This window comes from Aethina tumida, chromosome 3 (assembly GCF_024364675.1).
Source record: "Aethina tumida isolate Nest 87 chromosome 3, icAetTumi1.1, whole genome shotgun sequence".
Taxonomy (NCBI): domain Eukaryota; kingdom Metazoa; phylum Arthropoda; class Insecta; order Coleoptera; family Nitidulidae; genus Aethina; species Aethina tumida.
Window position 1 is genome coordinate 23352459 of NC_065437.1, and position 21045 is coordinate 23373503.

Genomic DNA, 21045 nt, shown 5'->3' on the forward strand with positions numbered 1-21045 from the left:
TAATAAAACCTCATTTTGTAATTAAAATTGTTTTATTAATTTAAATTACAATGTCACAAAGATGACAGATCCAATCGTCTTTTAAATAATAATAATAATATTTATAAAACAAGAATCGCAACAATTCGTTCGGACCTGCAATCTAATCTGATACCAAATATTTACAACTCAACTCTCATTGCGGACCCATCATCATCGGCATGTATCCCCCGGGTTGTCCCGTCTGCGCCATCTGCATGGCTGGCGACTGTATCTGTTGGACGGGGGCGGCAGGGCTCTGTTGTTGTGGCTCGCTAGGCAACGTCAGATTCAGCAACATCTCCCTGATAGCCGGGAATACCGAGCACTCGGCCAAATTGGCCTGGAAGTGACCAAATTGTTTCAATATCTGACTGGCTGCTTGCAGTGCGGGCACCGAACCCATCTCCCGTTTCTCGGCTAGAGACGTTACGTTAGTTCCTATGTCGTAGATACAAGGTAGTACAATCGAAGGAGGCTCCATGTTTACGGGATACTGCACTCCTATTCTGCTTACTTGGAGCTGAAACATAATTAGCAAATTAATTATGGTTACGTTCAGAGAATATTAATAATACTTACGAAGAAGAGAATTTTGTTACGTATTGCCAGTACGCCTGACATACCCGTCGGTACGATGGGCGTGGCAGACGGCGGAATGCGCAGCATCCACTGAACTGACCACTTCATTCCTTGCTGCTGTACCAAACCTGGCATCAGTTCCAGTCGCATGATTTGGATGAAATCTTTTAGAACGTTCACCGGTACATTCAACATGTTGCAGAAAGTAAACATCGACGTTGGTTTATAGGGAGGCGTAGCCGCACGTGTGTCAAAGAATTTCTCCAGAATCTAAATACAAGAAAAAAGTTTAGTTATATATTAAGGTCAAAAATAATGATTTAAACCTATAGCTCGGTATTACTTACTTGTAAATCTTCCTGAGACCACACATCTTTGTGATCCTGTAGTGGAGTAATCTTCAAATGAAGACTTTGCAGATGTTGAGTGTTGAGACCAATTCTGCACTGGAATATTTCACCCACTTTAAAGTGAATGACGCCGGGCTCCGTGTTTTGAATGACGGTAAGCTAAACACACATTTATAAGTTAATTGCTGATTGAAATTACAGTTTCATTTAACACTTACGTAAGCCTCCGAGTTAATGAAACGCTGCAGCTGCCTGCGCATGTACACGCAACCCAGGAACCGTTCCAACGGTGCCAGTTCAGGACCCGGAAAACCTTGCGGATGTGGAGAAGGACAGCAAAGTGTCTCGAGAGCTTCGTGGGTGAGAACTGTTGGAACGGCGCCTGCCCATGAACGTTGGGGCAATACGCGTGCTAAGTGGCCCACGCCAGCTGCGCCTCCGCCTCCCTGTTTCAAATCGGCGGAAGCCGATTGTGGACTGTGCATGACGGGACCACCACCCGGCGACTGTCCAGGACGGGCGGGTGAGGGACGTGGCATTCCAGGGGAACCTGGCCAATTTGAGGCCGCAGGAGATGCCATACTCTGTGAAGGGAACGGACTACCGTCGTTGTGGCCTAAATATTAAATTCTCGTTAAAGTCTCTTAAAAATACTATACTAAATATTTAAATGTTATTTTTAAGCTTGATTGTACTCGGGACACGAGTTCAAACAATCAAATAATCTATTTACCAGATGGTAGGTAGCTGCTAACAGGTGAATGTCCCGGCATGTTGGTCGACGCAGGTCCCGGACTTGAATTAGACAGCAGTCCTCCAGGACTGGCTAGTTGTGGATTTAACGGTGAATTGGCCACCAATCCCGATCCCGGACTGGGGTGTGGCATTGGCGATGGGTTGATGTTTGTAGTTAAAGAAGTCGGAGACGCCAAACTAAACGTTGTCGCTGGACTGGAGCCGAAATTGTGTGATGACATGCCGCCAGTAGCAGTGTGTGGACTGGCTGGTGTATGCGGGTTCGATCCAGACGGTGGCGTTTGTGGTGGGTGGTGGAAACGAAGACCAGTATCGCGAGGACCTGTCGGTGAAGGAGGCCGCAATTGGCCTAAAACAATTAATTTTTTAACAATAGAAAATATATTTATTATAATACAGCTCTTGTGCTTGACTAAATTAACAAACGGCCCTGAATAATACTCACTCAAAAAACTACCTTCCACCTCCATAGGTGATGGGGGGTTATCATCTTCGGACTGTGACCTCCGTCGAAATACTGCACTTTCATCTACATACTTGCTAAGAAAAGTCTTTAAGCCTTGAGTGGGAGTGAAAACGTCTACTACGTTGCTACGGTCAAAACGACTGTAAGCACCGTCGCGCAGCGAGACCAGTCCTGACCCCAATATTCTTAATTCCAAGCAATACATGCCCTGATATGAAAGTCTAATCAAACTACAAGACTGTGCCATGATGGTGAAGGTTTGCACTGGAACCTGAGGTCTCTGTAAAACAAATGTAAAGTAACCAATTCATTGAAAAAAACTTGTTTCACATACCGTGTTGTGTACACCTAATTGAGGAATTGTAGGCAATTTACTAATGGATAGCAATGGCTCATAAGTCTCATGCAATAGCTGAACAATTTGTGCCAAATTCCTGTGTTCATTCAAGTGCGACTCAAGCTGTTCCTGTACGATAGAGTGAGCGTTCAATGCATTATTCGTTGCTCCAAATGCTAGTTTAAAAACTTTTTCAATGCTGTTCCAAGTTACTGATACCATAGCGCCTTTGTCGGGACCGTAACAAAGAATCAGTTTGCTGTAGTTGTAGGATTTTATGCAAAACATGTTTGCCAAAAAACTGTATTTATCTAAAATATTAACAAAGTAATTAGATATAAATTACAGTTTCAGAAAAAATAACTAACCTATTTTAAGATATTCACTAAGATCATGGACTATTGTATAGAGATGAACAATTTGACTCCAATCATTAAGTAACGAATCCACGGTTTTCGATGTGTTATCAATAGTTGCCATGTCATACTGAAAGTATATTGGTCTTCTAGAGCCTACAAAATAAAGAAGTTTATTAATAAATATAATTATAGGTGTAGTAAAAATCAATTGTGGACCAAATGTACCTTGTTCTTTAGGATGAGTGCTGCTGAGAGGAGTTGAGTAGAACACAAACTCCACCAGCCAGCTCTTCAATACGCCCTTGATGAGCACCCGCACGGACGCGGACAGTAATCGTTTCAGAAGCGCATGCCAAGCAGCAGACTGGCCAATTTCTGCAGTCGGCGGAGGCAACTGAATAAACTTGAGCACCAATCCAGTCGCATTGGCTTCAACTTGTACACCTTGATGGAACACGTTCCGATTTGTGAGCTGAAGCGAAGCAGAACACGTTAGTTGGACGTGTAAACTTGTTGTATATTTACGTACCTCCTTTGCTAAGGAAACATAAGGTAAACGTTCGTCACACATGGCCACGACGTGAGCCAGTTCCGACACGAAATATGCAGGTTGTTTGGATCTCCTGGTGGCTGATTCTACTTTAATACCGCCTTTACGTTTCAGGCTGTTCGGTTCGGTGTGGTCTGAGTCGCATGAACCATCAACGTTTGTAAATGGTCCGTGAGTTGCTACGAATGTGTCGAACTCGATGACAGTTTGTACTTTTAGATAAACTTTAGGTATTTCTGATTCGATTGACTCGTCATTAGGATTTTCCTCGACGCTTGAATGGCGAACCACTACTATGTGAAACAGGCAGTCAATTTCACAGGGGCTGTTAGGTTTTTCTTTAAATTCAATGACCTAAGAACAAAATACAATTCAATTTAAACAGTAACAAATTTATGAACAGATATAAACTCACCAACACAACATTAGGATGCCTGTGCAGTTGTACATACATCCTGTGCTTCCCAATGTGATTGATTTCGTGGTCCGCCGTGTGCATGAGTGGCAACCGTTCGTAAGCTGTAGCTGGAAGGTGCTGCAACGTCTTTTCGCAGCGGCGTTGCGTGATCCAAAATCGCAGTTCGGAGATCAGCATGGGCAACTTCGAGTGGTCGCCGTTCAAAGCGTTGTTCAGTTCAGGTACGAGGGGCGGGTCATACTGCGGCACGTGACACTGCAGCATACCGGTGTGCGTGTCCACCGTGATGAGCAGTTGTTCCGCGCGCAGACACGGCTGTAGCACCGCCACGGAGAGAATCGCAGGCAAACCCTGCAGGTTACCTAAAAAATATATTGTACAATATGGTACCAGTGAAATAAATATGTATATAATTACATTCAACATCTTTTAGCATTTCTTGTAACTCCAACTTTATATCGGTCAAACGGCTTTTCGTCCTGACGTAAATCGTGTGAACCAATAATCGTTCCATTGAGAGTATTTCTGAACGAATGGCTCTATCTGCTATCTCACATTCCTGGAAACATAATTAAACGTTTAATTTCCACAATGTATTTATCCATTAAAATGTTTACCTTATTCCCTAGAGATGGTACATGTAAAACAGCAAGAGGCCTAGCTGGATCATGAACGTCTACTTGTACAGTCAATCTATATCCTAATTCAGATCTTAAGTCCTTGTTGGCCAGTTCTTTACCTTTAATCGTCAACTCCCTAAAAATATGCGAACGAGACAATTAAAACAAAACTGCGTAACAATCCAATTCAAAAAACAAACCTCCAGTACGACACAGTCAAAGATTTTCCGGGTATGTACTCGTCAACGTGAATGTGATCATCGAGGCGGTCACGCATGAGCCTTAAGGTCTGCGAATAAAGCACCTCAAGCTGTAGAGATTGACAGAAGAAATGCAGGCAATTGTAAACTTCTGCCAGAGGTTGAGAATTGTCGACGAGCCGGCTTTGTATTAACTGGTGAATATACTGTACTTGAAGCGAATGAACCAGTGCCTTGCCGTCGCCCGTTTCCTTATCTTCAACAAGGATGTCAATTTCGAGTAGTCGCCACGGTATATTGGGTCCATCGCCCATCACCGTCAACGACACCTCAAATTCATGTTGTACGTTAAATATCACTCTGCCGTTTTCTATCTGTAACCGTTTTAAATTAAGATAAATTTAACAGGGTTCATGTGTTGCTTTACCTTGCAGTTTTTCATCTGGGGCAACAAATTTCCGGATACAAGCCTATTCTGAATGACTTGATTGAGTTTAAGTAGTGTGTTGCGCTTTTCAACGGCCGTTATGGGATCAGGTGGAACAATTTTTTCACGAATGCATGCAGGTAATCGACCGTAGGTCCCTGTAGTCAGTACTTCCACAGCCGCCGGAATGTGGAAGTTGGGTAAGCGGGCCTGAACTAGCGTTTCACGGGCCATACGGGCCAACATATCGGCGGTTTCCACAAAGAGAAGAGATTGTTTATCCAGGAAACCCATTATTCTCTACAAACATATAATAATTTATAAATTTCATTCTTATTTGGATTATTTGTTTTGCCCTACTGAGAACGTTTAGTTCAAAAAGGAATAAAGTACACATTGATTTTGGTCACCATAGGTTTATAAAAAAGTATTAAAATGAGTAATGCAAGTTTTGATTTTATCAATATGGATACTTAAATAACCATTTCCTTAATCTACCAACACTAAGTAAACAAAATATTGTCATATTTATTTCACAGATTCATAACAAGTAGAATTCTAAGAATTTCTCTACAGGCATACCGCAGACTTCTCCACTTTGGAAGCACTGTTAGCCCACTTGACAAGTGCTAGTAGCCGAACAAACAACTGCCTTGTCCTTGTTGAAAAGTTATAAATTTCTATTTTCCTTTCCATGTCAGTTTTCCTTGGTAAACTAAAATAGAGAATTTTCAATTACACACATCATCAACAAGTTTTTAAGTGAGACTTACAGTTCGGCCAGTACAGTTAGCTCATGGTAAGTTCTTTGTACAATGAAATCAATTAGCATGGCTAATGAGATCATGCCGCCCCTGTTACCTTCTTGGGGACCACCGAGACCGCCTTGCGCCACGGCGTTCGCAACCGGGTTCTGAAGACCCTCCAAAGGTACAGGAGCCATTGCACCACTATGCTCCGTCGGAATTGACACGCACCCCTAAATGAAAGCGAATCAATTTGTGGACAGTCCCATTTCACGGAACTGTATCGGTAAATTCACATTTAAAACGGCACTAGAGAACACATCAGGTTATGTGGACACACAAATACTGACATGTTTGGATGTCAAACGTAAAAATTTGAAGGGAGCGCTTTTGCGGAATAATTTGTAACTAACGAGGCAAACAATGTGGTGGTGGGATATTTGAATTCTAACTTCCAATACAATAAATAAAATCAAAAATACTGAAGTTTATTGTGTAGCGTAGTTAGTAGATGTAACTTTATTAAAAATTAACCTTTTTATATAAATTATTAATTTTTGAATTAAAAATTATTTTTAAACCTATGTTTTATATCTATTATATTAATATTATTATAATGTTTTAATTATTCAAAGTTTACAATATTAATTTTTTATACAAACATAATTGTAATCGTTGAATAAAATATGATGGGGCCAATTTTTTTCTTATATTTTATTTTTCATAATTAAAACGTTCAAATTAAAATAGATAAAACACACGTATTTTCAATTTAATCTAATACTCTTCCCACTTCAAGTGGAGGTAGGTAATTTACTTTTCTGGAGAAATCATCAACGGTACAAACATAAATATATCCTTTTTCTAAGTCTTCTTTAATCCATGTTTTCCAGGAAATATAATGTGAGATATCTTCACAAATTTCAACAGCTACCGGATCTTTCAAGTAAGGATTGTTAACTCCAACAATAGCTATAGCTGCTTTAAATAATGGACTATAAACAACCTTCCAAAATAAGAGCGGTACTGGTAAAGCTTTGGTATCCCCGTCATTAAATAAGTATATGTCGACCTCTTCTCCAGTCTCTGAATGAGGTAAACTTAAAACTCCATAGGTACCTAAAAATATTATATCATCAAGGTAAAGTTGCAGAATCGGTCACTCTAAGGAATATTTGTAGCGCATGCGTCAACTGGATTTGAAATCGTCTGTTTCGGAGATTTTAGACAGCATAGTTGCCAGATTTCATTTTTAACGAAATATGTAGAGAAATGATTTTTAGAAAAATATATATGTAATTTATTATGTTTTTCATGTATGACTTATATTATTTATGTGGTTGAATTCGAAAAGAGATAAAATTCGGCAAATCACTTTATAATTAGTATATTCATTTTTTATTTACTCTATATTTCTTTGATAGTTTAACTATCTAATTAAAAGTTCTTTATTAAATAATTAGGTAAATTTACAACATTAATATAAAATTAACAAAAAAGATATATTTATGTATTTTATAATAAAAAACAAAATCAATTAAAACAAAAAAATCTATTCCACTGGATATTGCTTCCTGATACAATTTAAAATGCTCATAAACATATTATGATTTTTAAATTTATTTCTCCATATGAATTCGTGAAGGTACGATGGAAACAGATCTTCCGAGGAACAGTCATGGTCCTATATTAAGATTGTACAAAAAAAATAATAAATGCAGCACACAAATAATCTATAAAGTAAGATAACTTAAAATATGACTGCTAACAAATTAAAAATAATCTTACTAAAGGAATAAAAGTAAAATATTTTAAAAATGAGAAAGATCTATAAAGTAAAATATATTAAATGAGCATACAAATAAATTAAGAAAGTAATTAGCAGAAGAATAGGAATAATATATTGTTTTTAAAAACGCCATGAGAATATAATCTGTAAAGTATAATATTTTAATAACGAACAATAATCATCAAATTAGAAGAAATACTATACTTACCAAAAAAATAAAAAGTATAATACATACACAACAACACAACAATAATTCAACCATAAAAAATGATTCGAATATTTTGACCGTTGCAAACCGACAACACTGCACTTCAAAATGTTCAAGAAGCGCGAAATCAGCGCCTCACGACGCATGCGCTAGATAATGTTCCTTAGAGTGACCGATTCTGCAACTTTACCATCATCAATAAAGCAGTGTAATTAAATATGAAAATTGACCTGTGTATACGTCTAATATTACATTATTAGAAATAGCATAATTCCGTACAGCTTGCTCAACTCGCAGCCAGTTGCCAGCATTGAAGACCTGCCATTGTGGTGCTGCATTGACTAAATGAAATGTAAGCAATTGCTGAACACCAAATACAAAATCTGATTTTGCAGTTAAATGCCCTCTGGCCAGATAATAATTTGACGAAGGATTAATAATTTTTGTTGAATCTGACGGAAGGCCTAGTAACTTATTTACTGTAAGAGTTTGACGTTTTTTTGTGTATAACGTATTAACTGAATCTATTCCAAATCTATATACATCGTCATTGATCCAAGCAGGTCTGTAAAAATCAATCTGTTTTCCTCTTATAGATGGTGACAAAGAAAAATGTGAGTACAGAGTTGTCTGTAAATGTTTATCAAAACATAAATCTATCTGATTTAAAAACCTGTTGCTTACTTTAAAACCTATTTCAATTATTATACTGTTGTGTGCGCAGGCTTTGTCTGAATATCTTACAATATTTTCTGGGTATGCATTACAACTAAATTGTGAAAATTGCAACAAATTGTTTCGTATTAAAAATAAACCCGAATAGCAAGTTAATAATTCCAAATCTGAGAATTTAGTGTTATTGGCTAAGAGGTAACTACCAGTACATGAGAGGTGTATACGATGATCGTTTTTTATCATAATTAAATCTGGATATAATTGTGGTTCAATAATTTTGATGCCAAATTCATCTAGTATTAGGGGCTGAGGCTCTTTGAGATCAATGTTCAATGATATAATACATCCTAGAAAATGTGTTTAGATGTTTGAAATTTATTTATTTTAAAATAGGATAACGAACCTTGTTTTAAGGAAATTGTTGTATTCGCAAGCACTACAATAAAAATAAACCATTGTAACATCTTGATTAATGAACAAACAGCTTTATTTTTTTCTTTATATACAGCTGTAAACATTTGCAACAGGTTAATCAAGTAATTAAAAATTTATATGGTATTTGGATTTATTTTAATTTAATGAAATTACACTTAATAGAAATTAAAGAGTTAATTGCAGTTAATTGTGATTGAAACGAATTCCAATTATGGATATTAGTTGAAATCAAATACACTTTGACAACTACCTTTGTGTTTAGCAAATACGTATGTAGGAATGTGTATTGGATGAAATATAAATAAAACTATAAAATTCAGTTTACTTACATAATTTAATATATAAGATATACAGTTCATGAAATATACATACAATAAAAAATTGTGACTGAAATTCAGACAAAACATCACTAATTAAAACCATAACGTATATATTATTTAATAGCCCTCCTATTTGGTTCGCTAGCGGTGGGTGGCGGAGGAGGACCCCTCCTATCTAATTCCTCTAAATAGTTAAGAATTAACTGAGTCCTCTCTTGAGGTATATGATCTAATACTAAATAACGTTTATCGTTCTTTAATATGTCCTCTATTTCCGTCATATGGGATTGATTTTCCCGTAATGTTGCGAGGGATTTGTGTGTAATTAATTTCGTTTCTTGTAGTAATTCCTTGAATTGTCCCTTTGCAGTTATTAATTTATCTTTGAGGTAGTCTTTGAATTCCCGCTCACACTGGAATCAAAAAATACGTTTATATTAATTTGTCAATAATTAAAGCTGATTAATTAACTTACTCTTTCACTTGAAGCAAACTTGGTGTAGCGTGGATCATCTCTGATTATTTTCTTAATTTCCTTCCAGCCACTCACCAATGTGACCTCTGTTGTTTCATCAAGGAGCTCCCTGAACTTTTCCCTTTTTTTGCGTAAAAGATGTTCTAAGTGGTCATTGAACAACTTTTCTTTGTCTTCCCTCGTCAACGAATCTGCCAAATCCCACCTGTGGTCTTTCCTCAAGATTCGTTTAACTTCACGCCAACTCAGATCAGGATTTCTCACCAAATCTGCCAACAAGGCGTTGAAGTGCTGGAATAGATTAAAAAGTTCTAAAAATATTCTGCAAATATCACATAAAAATACAAACCTGGATAGCTTCATCTCGTTTGTGATGCTCCCTTTCCTTGTCCCTATCCCTCATATGTGTCGCCAATGTTCTTTGTACCTCCTTTTCTCTTTCTCTTAGACTGGCTTCAGCTCTTGCTTGGCGTTCTTTGTCCTTCTGTTCTTGTGCTTTCTCATCTTCGGTTTCTTCTACGTCATTCTCCTGTAAATTAATACACTCCTGCTGCAAATCAGTTAATCATTTTTAAATTTAAATTTACCTCAACTTCTTTATTTGAAACCTCAGCGTCGGCTTCTTCATCCGGCTCCTCACCCTCCTTACGTTGTTTTTCTTTTTCTTTATCGGATTTATCTTTGTCCTTTGAGTGACGCTCACGATCACGATCTTTCTTCTTATGCTTCTCCTTGTCCCGTTTGTGTTCGCGATCCTTTTCCTTTGCACGTTTGCGCTCCTCCTTCAATAACTTGCAGTACTCACGGAACCACTCCTCCTTCTGTCCCGTGGAGTCGACCGCTTTGTAACGTGGATCCGAATCCACTTTGCGTTTTACATCCGACCAGTGTGAATGCCGGTCAATGTCGGAATGTTCGCGAAGCATCGCGATGAAGTCTTTCTTTACCTGGAAGCGCAATATTCGATTAGTGGTACGTTAAAACTGTGTGCGGACATAATATTATGGCTAATCTTATATTAAGTATTTTAAATATAATCATATTATAAACATCTGCTATTTATATTCACGTTCCTGCTGGAATGGTTAAAAAAATAAGTAAGTCATAATTAAGTAAATTTACCTAAAGCTGAAATATTGATCAAATTAGTCATAGTAAATGAGTTGATACTGAAAAGTCAATTAAGAAGCCAAAAAATATATTTAACTTTTTACAAATTAATTTAAATTAATTAAATTTTCAGTATAATTAATGACCTGAAAATGATAAACAAGAAACTTCAGATTAGAAAAATTAAGTAAATAAGAAAACTTAGTTTTCAACCTTAATTAGTGTATAAAACATTTATTTGAATTTTTTGTTGAAAACTGAATTTTCTGTCACATCATCAAAGATCATTCGCCACACATCCAGGGAAATAACGACACAAGTTTTTAAAAAAACTGCTGAAAATAAAATTATCATATCTTTCTTATGCTTATCCTAGATGTATTGTCGCAAGTAAATTGTTTTTTTTAATTTTGACATGAAATAGAATTGAACACTAGGACAGACAGACAAGTAGTAGATCTGTTATTTAAATAACTTGATTTGTTTTCTCTCAAAAAGGAACAACTAACTTGTAGATTATGTACCGTCAAATTAAATTTAAGCCCCGATCGCATGAAGGGAGCTCTGCATGACCTGGGTAGGCTGTTTTTCCACCGCTGGGCACGACACAATGGCTTTGGTTGCAACACAGAGACAGAGCTTCTCACCACATCTCTTGAAAAAGTAATGAGGCTAGATAAGAGACTTTTACTTTTTAACAAAATTATAAACGACTTATAATGCGTGGATGGTTGAATAATCCATAAAATTTTGCAAACTGTTTTAAATCGTTTCAATTAAAAGAATTCCATGCGATGAAAACAATTATTAAGTAGAATAACTATTTCTAATATTGCAAAACATATTTTTGTTTCGAAAGAATACAGAACGAATAAAATACAATTTGCAAATACATGGAGGAATGCAAAAACTAGAAAACGTGTTAATTACAGTTTTTGCATTCAATATCATCAAAATTAAAAGTAATATTTTGATTATACATAAATTCTACATACCAAGTGCTGAAATCCCTACAAAGTAACTTATAAGAATAGGCAACTTAATCTAAGTCATGGACACTATACACTGCAGATTTCCATTGGCTTGAAATTTAATAGTTGAACTGATGAATCCAGAACAAATGGAAATATGCACCTAAATTTTTAAACATTTTAATGAAATGTAACAAGGGACGAAAGACCACTTGTTTCATCAACATTAAAATGGGGGAAGAACTCATTCTCACCTGTTCACGACGCTGGCTCTTCTCCTCCTTTTCTTTTTTTCGCACCTCAATCAGATACTCGTTGAACAGGCTCTCTCGCTCCCGCATTTTTTCGACACCCTTAAATCGCTCGTCTTTCGCGTATTTTTGGGCAAAATCGCTAAATGACGACCTAAAGAAATATGAGTAAATATTTTTGGTTATTGACATGAGTATTAATTTGAACTGGATAATCTATTTCTACTAGCAATATTGTATGTCCAAAGAGGAATTTATATATTTCAACATTTTATTCTTTTCAATACATTATACTTACTTGCCATGAAGATGCGATTCAGAAAGTAACTTTCTAAATGCATCCTTTTTCTCCCGCAGTTTATTTCTTTTCTCTCTTCGTTCCTCTTCCGCCCTTTCTTTCACATATTTCTCAAAAACTTGCTTCCTCTCTTTTGATGTCAACAAAAGATATCTGGAATCGAACACAATTTTGTGCAACTCTTTTTCCCAAGTGCTAAAAGCAGATACCTGCTTTTCAGCCAGCATCTCTTTAAATAGTTTTATTCGAGTGTCTAAGGGTATCACGGCCCGCTCCTTGGCAGCCCTCACTTCGGCCTCGATGGCCGCTTCCTTACCTATGTCGATTTTTTTTACTGCCTGTGGGGCTCCATTCGTGGGCGCTATAAAAAATACGTCATTCGTAATAAAATAATGCCATGTCGTAATTTATTAATGTAGCTTACGTGGCGTGTCCTCCTTTTTCGATTTCTTGGCGGGAGTTTCATCCTCGGCTTCACTGTCACTGTCGTCCGACGCACGCTTTGTCTTGCCAGGACTCTTGAGCACCTCTTGCTTGGTGGGTAAGGTGCCGCCGCTGCTGTTGTTGTTATTGTTGGCCAGTGTGTCAGGTGGATTCGCTGTCATTTTGTCAACATCTGTACGTTTAGCAAGTTCCTCAGGCTTTTCCCACACCGACGTTCTAGTGCTTGGGTTATAGAAAAACACCCGTCCATCGCCCGTCCACACAACACACCTAAGTAATGATGATATTCAATGAAATATTTTTTTATAAAATAAACTTTAAATTAATCTTTGCATTTAAATCCTGCACAGAATGTTATAGATTTTACAATTAAGATTACTTACCATGGTGTCCCAGGTACAGGTGTACTGGATATTGGCTTGGACTTGTCTTGCGCCTTCTGTTCCTTGGCCTTTTCCTCCTCCTCTTTCTTCTTCTTGATCTCCTCCTGAAGCTTCTTAATTTTATCCTCACCAGAAACTTCCTTGTCGTCCTTCGTAACGTCACCGTTGGGGGCGACACCCAATGTCTTACCTGTATCGCGCATAAGCGCAGATTCCAATCCCGGTCTGGTAGACACTCCTTGTGCGGCAGCCAATTTTGCAGCTGAAAATAAACCATTAATATTTAGGAAATTACGCAACCAACAATGTGGTATTTACTCTCGAGATCTTTAAGGGGTTGCGGCTTCTCCCAAACCGATTCGGCCTTCTTGGCATTGTAGTAGTACGACCGTCCATCTGGTGCCTTGTGTTCAGTCCATTCGCTGGCCCTCGCAATTATATCCGGATCGATTTTCGACATGACGGCCGCCTCATCGATGGCAGGCAACGCGCCCGCCAGTCCCGGCAACAATCCGTGGGGTAAAGCCCAAGGGGCGGCACCGGGTGGTGCACCTGGCCAACCGGGTGGCTGGCCGGGTCCACCCCATCCGCCTTGGAATCCGGGCGGTGGCATTCCAAACGGAGGTCCGCCGCCAAACTGACCAGGAGGTCCACCGCCGAAAGGTGGCATACCAGGAGGAGGGCCGATGAGATTGGGAGCGGGCATCTGACCGTTGGACATAGCGACACCCGCCTTAGCCGCGTCGGCTGCTTTTGATTCGTCACTTTCAGCTACAATGCAAAAAATAATAAATTAAAGAACTGAATTTACTGAAAACACATGGGTAAATTATAATACATACTGTCTGGTTTATTGGTGACATTTGCTTGTGCTAAAGCTGCTTGGGCTGCAGTCGACGTGTTCTGCGGAATGACAACGGCAGCCTGAGCCATTGCTTCTACTTGATCCTGTGAAATCACTTTTATGTTGGCACCTTCAGGTTTTGTCCAGGTGGTTTCCCGAGTACGGGCGTTGTAATAGTACGGTTTTCCCTCAGCAGTCTTTGTTTCCACCCAGATCTCATTGTTGCTATCCTGAAAATTAATACAACATTTAAATTCAATTACACACTCAGAATATAAAAAATTATCAAATTTTTTCAACAACTTGATAAATACGGAACTAAAACTAAACTCACCGCATTGACGGCGAACTGATTGCCCGACGAACCGCCAGAACCGCCAGCACCACCGTGTTGCGGTGCATTCGGCGGTCCTCCCATCAGACTGGGAGGCCCGCTGAACGGTGGACCTCCTGGCGGCCCGTTGAAACCGTTGTCCATCATGTTTGGAGGCCCGCCACCGCCTGGGGGACCACCCCAATTAGGTGGTGGCTGGAAACCAGGTGGTGGTTGAAATCCTGGCCCCCCTGGTGGTGGATTTCTTGGTGGACCTCCTCTACCGAACATAGGCGGTGGTCCTCCGCGACCTCGAAATGGGGGCGGACCACCCGGACCAAAACCGCGGCCTCGAAATCGAGGGCCCTCTCCACGTGGTCCGCCAGGTGGTGGCCCGGGCCAGTTACGATTCTGTCCTCGGCCTCCCCTGAAAAAAGTTATCTAAATTAGTATGGCTTAAGTTAACTTAAATATGATATGGTCAAAAATCAGTATTTTTATTATATCATAAGACAGAATGCTAATTACTCTTTTCTACAAATTATTACAAAACACCTACCACATAAACTTTTTGTATAAAATAAATTATTAATTAATAGATTTCTTAATAAATTAATTTAGCTATTTTGACACTTTTTTGTTGTAATCATAATGACACTTTATAAACATTGTGGTCAAGTGTGATTGTTAAAAATAACTATTATTTATTATATTATTTTGGCAAACTCTGTGTAACAATCTACTGCTCATTGTTAAAATCTAAAATAGTTTTATTTTTAAACCTGATACTATGTTGATAAGGATAGTAATGTTAAAGTTAATACTTTTGTATGAAGAGAACTTTTGAGGGACTTAATCTTAACACAATAACTTTAAGTTTAATTATTAATTTTCTTTATTATCAACGGACATCATTAAATAAACTTAATTATTAGATGAATTTGCGTTAATACCCCCGTTTATTTTGTAAACAATATAGTTGTTTCAATTTGAAACATTATATACTAATAAGTGGTGATAATTTTATAGAAAGACAACTAATTCAGGGGATAAACAATCAGATGGTTTACCTGAAGCCACCTCGTCCTCTCCTAGCCGGAAAATCGTCGCCTATGTCTATATCATTTTCAAAACCACCGTCCTCCTCGAAATCGTCTGGAACTGATCCATCGATATCGTTACTGAAATCCATTTGATCGTCCATTTTATGTTTTGTAGCACATCAAACAGTTAACACTATAACACAATAATTAATTGTGTTCAATCACTTTTACAATGGCGACAAAGCTAGATTTGTCAATTTTAGATTACTTGCGCCGCAAACATAGAACGATTTCTGCGCATGGAGTATAACCAACTTCTAAGTGGCGAAAATTACTAGATTTAAATACTATGAATGAAACGTCGCTATGGGGCGCCACTGTGGCAAATCAAATATAATTTTAAATTAAATAAGTGTAAATAACATTATTGTGTGTTGAACAAGAGATGATCACTTTACGCAGATTGAAAGACTACTAAATCAAACCGAGCCTAACTTATTTTAAAGAAGTATAATTATAAGGTAAGTAACCTAACCAAAGATTAAATATATGTGTTTATTGAGGTAAAATTACATATTTCATCTTTGACCTAATTATAACCCATACCTACCCTAAAAGTGTAAAACTGTAAAAGTGTTAAAATCATTCAATTCAGTTTGCATTTAATGCTTGTAAAATAATAATACAAATCACTTCGATAAACCCTATCTTAGGTATGTTTCAAAGAAGTCAATAATCTGAAAAAATAATATAATTAATTTGGATTGGAAAAATGAACAAAAATATAAAAATTACATATTTTAAGCAATCAAAAATTAAAGGGAGATTGTACATAGAAACAAATTAGATATAAAATAATTGTATCATTGTTATGAATTGCTGTTGTAGCTTTTTTTCGACATGATCGCAATTTTGAATCCTAATCCTCGCAAACTTGCTTGATTACAAGTCAAATTTCACACATTGCTAATTGCATAAAAAAGCAAAAAAAAAATCAATTTTTCAAAATTTTATACTAGGTGAAAAAAGGGACTCTTAATTGATTATGATTAATAACACAACCGTTTTCGATATTTTATTTCAGTTTTAATATTTGAAGAAAGTGAATTAAACAATATTCTATATAAATTCCACATTTTATTAAAGAGACATAACAGAAATTAAATATATAAGTAAGAAAATACAAAAATTAATATAACATTTTCGCCGAAAACTTTTCTACAATTATGAATACTATTTCTCTTAAGGACTATTATCCACTCAAAAATCCATATTGAATGTGAAGATTGAAAGAATATTTAGTAAACATTGTTTTAATTAATAATCATGATAGTTATCATGGTTTTTATTAAAAGCCACGTTTTCTGGAAATGATCAAAACTACAAGAATGCTAGTTTTAAAATATTCAAGTCATGAACAAGTTCAGTTAAATTTATCACAAAGCCAAACTTCAGTCGATCGATTCTAGTCTAAAACTAACAGTGAAAGACAATTGCGACACAATAAGAACAACAACAGTAAAGAAAAGACAGAAACAGAAGGAACATAAAATAGCCATACGTATGTGTACACTCGCTAACTAAGACTAAAACACTAAATTTGATAACGGCTAGACTAATTCAATTTCTATCCCGAGAATTCAAAAATATACCCCGTACCGAAACTGTACGGTTTGCCAGGGGCATCGTTATAATCCGGTTCTCTCTCATTTAGCGAGTTTGAGGTAGGTTCCGGTCTGGCCGCAATCGGTTGAGGGTAAGCCGCTCTAGGTTGCGGCTGGCCCCCATGGACGGCTTGCAGGTATCTGGGGACGGTTTGCAGCGCTTGTGGTGACGGACGTTCGTACAAAGCGGGTTTGTACTGTCCGTCGTCGTCTTGACGCTGGAATGATTGCGGTCCGGCGTAAGACGCCTGAGTTTGGTGCTGAGGTACCGGTAGCGGAGCCACTGGTTGTGGTGCTTTCGGTAAGTGGTCAGCTTCTAGGATTCTAAAACCTTAAAAAACGTAACGTTTAGCCGTGTCTTCGGTTTAGGGAAAAAAAAGTTGTTTACCTTCTTTTCCGGCTGTATATTTAACCGTGATTTTTCTTCCAGTGGGATCTGTATAACTGTAGCCTCCGTTTCTTGTGCCGTCCGGCGAAATACTTTCCCCTTGCGCCAGTCCATTTTCGGTGTTAAACAGATACTTGAACTGCCCATCGTGGTTTAAGGCTTGCTTGTGGGATAATATTTGCGGTGGCGGCGGAGTGTTGGCGTACTGGTTGTAATCTTGTTGTGGTTCTTGAGGTCTATATGATATTAAGTTGGAGCCGTCACTACCGTCGCCACCTCCTCCACCTCCTCCAAGGTACCTCTGGCATTGTGCGACAGACACATACGCCAGTAAACCAATAGCCTTAAAAACAAAAACAAAATGATTGATTTATAATTTTAGTAATAAAATGAACGTTAAGTCCGTCTACCGTAACAAAAACAATTTGCATAATATGTGGCAACACAAACAATAATGTCTCAATACAATAGTACCTGCAGCATTTACAAGCGTTTAATTATCTGATGCATATTAAAAATAAATATATTGAACCAGCTTATAATGGTACTTTCACGTTTCATTGCATTCGTAGTAGAAACACGAGGCTATTTTCAATTTTATTAATTCACTTTGGTCGAAAAAACTCTTACATGCTCGACTGGTTTGGTGCTATTGCTACTAAAATGGCATTATAAATTTATCGTACAAGCAGGAAATGTGACCAATCTACGAAATAGGGGCAAATATTTTGCAATATGTGGTTTATTGTTATTGATTAGAGTGTTTTCATTGATTTAATTAGTGGTCAATTTTATTAGTAGTATTGCGAAATGCGTAAGAAAGTGTTAAGTGGACATTGTGATTATTGGTTATTGTGAAAGAAAATTGGTCTATTTCATTTCATAATTGTGAAAGGGACACTTTCTGTACAGCGTATTTGCATTAATCTGTTGTGTAAATGGAACTTTGTGCAATTATTTGAGTTTAATTGTTGCACTTGGGCAGTTTTGCGGCCTAATGCCGTGTGAAATGACAATAAAAACTAATTGTTGTGATAAAATTTATATAATCAATATATTTTTTTAAACAAATGAAAGTTTTAAGAAATATATTTATTTATATATGTATATTTTCATTTAATCACAATATTTTAATGTTACTTTTGTTATATACAAGAAATGTGCTTTATTAATAACAATAAAATTGCCTTTAATTTTTGAAATTTGTATCTTTAATAATTTATTTTCTGGAATATGAATAATTTTTTTAAAATTAGGAATTTTTTAATTTTCTGAAAGAATTTGTGTGTTAAATAATTAAAATTTCTTATACTTTCGCAATTTTGTTAATTTAATAATGACAACATTTTTATATTTTCGAAAAGGAATATTAGATTTATGAAAATATTTGTATTTAATATTTCATATACTTATTAATATGATATTTTTACGAATAATATAAAGAATAATTTATATTAATTAGTAAAAAGTTTAAAGTAAAAACTGAATTATAAACATATAAAAACGTAGATATTAATAAAAAAATTGTTAATTGTTGTTATTTACAAATTAACCTGATAATCAAATAATTGTAAGAGTATACATACAAAAATATTACAAATTAAGCGCATTATTTTATTTTTATGAATTTCTTCAAGTATATTATTCAGAAAATGTGTCACATGGAGTATAACCATTATTATATTTTAGAAGGAATCTATAAAATGTTGTGAAAATTGGATAAACAATTATTATTACAAACTCACCGTTAAACGAAACATGTCCAATATCCTATCAGGGCAAAAATCACTAAACCACAGTGGTCCAAGTACATTTAGAACTTGGCTTTATAGATACGGTGGGTGGGATTATTATCAGTCTGGTGACCCCTTAGAGCGCAACCTGCCCCCGTCTAGGAGAAAGTGTCCGTGCATTTTTCCACCGCCGTCGCATATTTTGCCTTATGTAAACCTGGGTCGCTTTCGTGATTTGTTGCATATTCACAGAAATATGGCCTAATTATGAATTATTATTGAAGTGATTTTTTTATATTCTGTTATGACACTGTTACATGTATAGGTAATTTACAATTATCTAATTAGTAAATGAATTTTTAAAATTTTTTATTTTTTAATTTATAGTTTAAAACTAAAGACAAAAGAAAGGTAAAGAACGAATTAAAGGTGACGAAATATTTTAAAACAAGTTAATATTTTTCATTTATTCTCATATTTCAATGTATGCAAAAAATATAGTTGAAAAAGAGGAAGATGTATGCACCGTTATTTCATATGTGTGCACCCAACAATTGGCATATGGCGTTGGAGGTATAAAATAATATACTAAACAGTGACGCAGCAAGAAGTGAAGATAAGCATGAAGATGAACAATTATTAACTGCAATCTAAAAAAGATCAAGAACGAATAAAAGCACTTATCTGACTTTGTACCACCTTCAAAACCCTCTAAAAGTTAAGACACATTTGACCAGTAGAGTAGGCGCCGTAAGACATTTTCTGAATAAGGTGGTTCAACAGTTATTAACTAGTATAGCAATTAGTCTTTTATCTGAAATTGATTGTTTACAGAGCAATTTAAATAAAATAAATTATTATTTATTTTATATACAGTATTGGTCACAATTATAGCAATTTATTAAAATATATTAAAAATATTACATGTACCACTTAAACTGGGTGCCACTATCTATAATATTTATAGATAGAAACTGGTCAATCTAATTTTATTCTTTAAAAAGATGCATACTATTTTATTTTTCAGTGGATACAATTATAGCAACTTCATTACTCTCTGTGAATTTAAATCGATTATTTACTAGTGGTCGTGTTTATTATAATTACATATCATTGGTCGAAGTGAAACTGTAAGAAAAATGATAACACAGCGTTACAAAGATTGCCAGGAAGAGATCACTTAGAGATTACTGTGAAATAAGTCAATCGTTGCACGTATTGTTAAAAAACTAGGGAAACTGGCCAAGTGGTAACTAAGAAAATTTTGTCTGATTTCGAAGAATTTGTATTGAAAACTGGATAATTCGAATGTCAAAAAATAATCCAAACATCATCAACTGATATTAAAACAAACATAGAGGAAATGGGACTTGCTGAAATTAATTCAAGGAGTTTGAGAAGATGGTTAGTGGATGGGGGTTCTTTATGGTTTCTACTAAAGACGTGAAAGTCCAATTTTGATTTACTTGTGTGTTCACTGGACCACAGAACAATGGGGACGAGTAGTTTTTAATGACGAGTTTAAATTTAAATTATAAAAAAATGATGGTTCTGCTTATGTTATGTTAAGTTCGTCATTTACAAATAAAATTTAATAAATAGAAACCGTTTGTTAAAAATATCTTATTCAATGTTTAATACTGATACATTACTGGAATAGTTTTTCAAATTAACTATAAATATTTTAATTTATACAAGTTGTTATTATATTTGATACAGATATATAAATTTCCAGATATTATATATTATTAAATGATATTGAATGAGCAAAATTTATTATTATGTATATTAATGAGGTTAATATCTTTCATTTCCTTTTTGCATCATACATCTTGTCTATGCTCGAGTTGGTTCGAGCAATTTAAACAGTAT

At 36.1% G+C, this 21045-nt stretch overlaps 4 protein-coding genes across 5 annotated transcripts; all 4 read right to left on the reverse strand.

Moving 5' to 3' along the window:
- Nucleotides 1-13: 13 nt before the first annotated feature.
- Nucleotides 14-6190, reverse strand: LOC109608681 (mediator of RNA polymerase II transcription subunit 14). 2 transcript variants are annotated; one of them, XM_049964548.1, is made up of 17 exons: nt 5857-6190; nt 5666-5798; nt 5084-5383; nt 4657-5030; nt 4454-4592; nt 4254-4395; nt 3834-4198; nt 3398-3772; nt 3094-3340; nt 2878-3021; nt 2507-2820; nt 2152-2452; nt 1684-2028; nt 1169-1566; nt 948-1109; nt 601-870; nt 14-541 (listed from the first exon to the last, which is right to left on the reverse strand). In XM_049964548.1, the coding sequence occupies exons 1-17, from the start codon at nt 6024-6026 to the stop codon at nt 176-178; spliced, it is 4545 nt and encodes a 1514-aa protein (XP_049820505.1). In that variant the 5' UTR covers nt 6027-6190; the 3' UTR covers nt 14-175. The 2 variants fall into 2 exon arrangements, with proteins under 2 accessions (XP_049820505.1, XP_019880762.1); XM_020025203.2 differs by having other exon boundaries at nt 1684-2055.
- A 402-nt stretch (nt 6191-6592) lies between these two features.
- LOC109608621 (uncharacterized) lies at nt 6593-8808 on the reverse strand. Its single transcript, XM_049964758.1, has 2 exons — nt 8057-8808; nt 6593-6948 (listed from the first exon to the last, which is right to left on the reverse strand). The coding sequence occupies exons 1-2, from the start codon at nt 8742-8744 to the stop codon at nt 6602-6604; spliced, it is 1035 nt and encodes a 344-aa protein (XP_049820715.1). The 5' UTR covers nt 8745-8808; the 3' UTR covers nt 6593-6601.
- A 443-nt stretch (nt 8809-9251) lies between these two features.
- On the reverse strand, nt 9252-15648 carry LOC109608680 (transcription elongation regulator 1). The gene is made up of 12 exons (XM_020025202.2): nt 15416-15648; nt 14367-14772; nt 14031-14262; nt 13507-13959; nt 13189-13450; nt 12786-13075; nt 12362-12722; nt 12067-12217; nt 10319-10678; nt 10081-10260; nt 9732-10022; nt 9252-9669 (listed from the first exon to the last, which is right to left on the reverse strand). Exons 1-12 carry the CDS (start codon nt 15547-15549, stop codon nt 9370-9372), a joined length of 3420 nt encoding a protein of 1139 aa, XP_019880761.2. The 5' UTR covers nt 15550-15648; the 3' UTR covers nt 9252-9369.
- Nucleotides 15649-16505: 857 nt separating this feature from the next.
- Nucleotides 16506-17789, reverse strand: LOC109608622 (endocuticle structural glycoprotein SgAbd-8; the record flags this gene model as incomplete). The annotated part of the gene is made up of 2 exons (XM_020025128.2): nt 16506-17383; nt 17441-17789. Coding segments are annotated over 2 exons (717 nt in total), but the record flags the coding sequence as incomplete, so codon positions are not given.
- Between the last annotated feature and the right edge of the window lie 3256 nt (nt 17790-21045).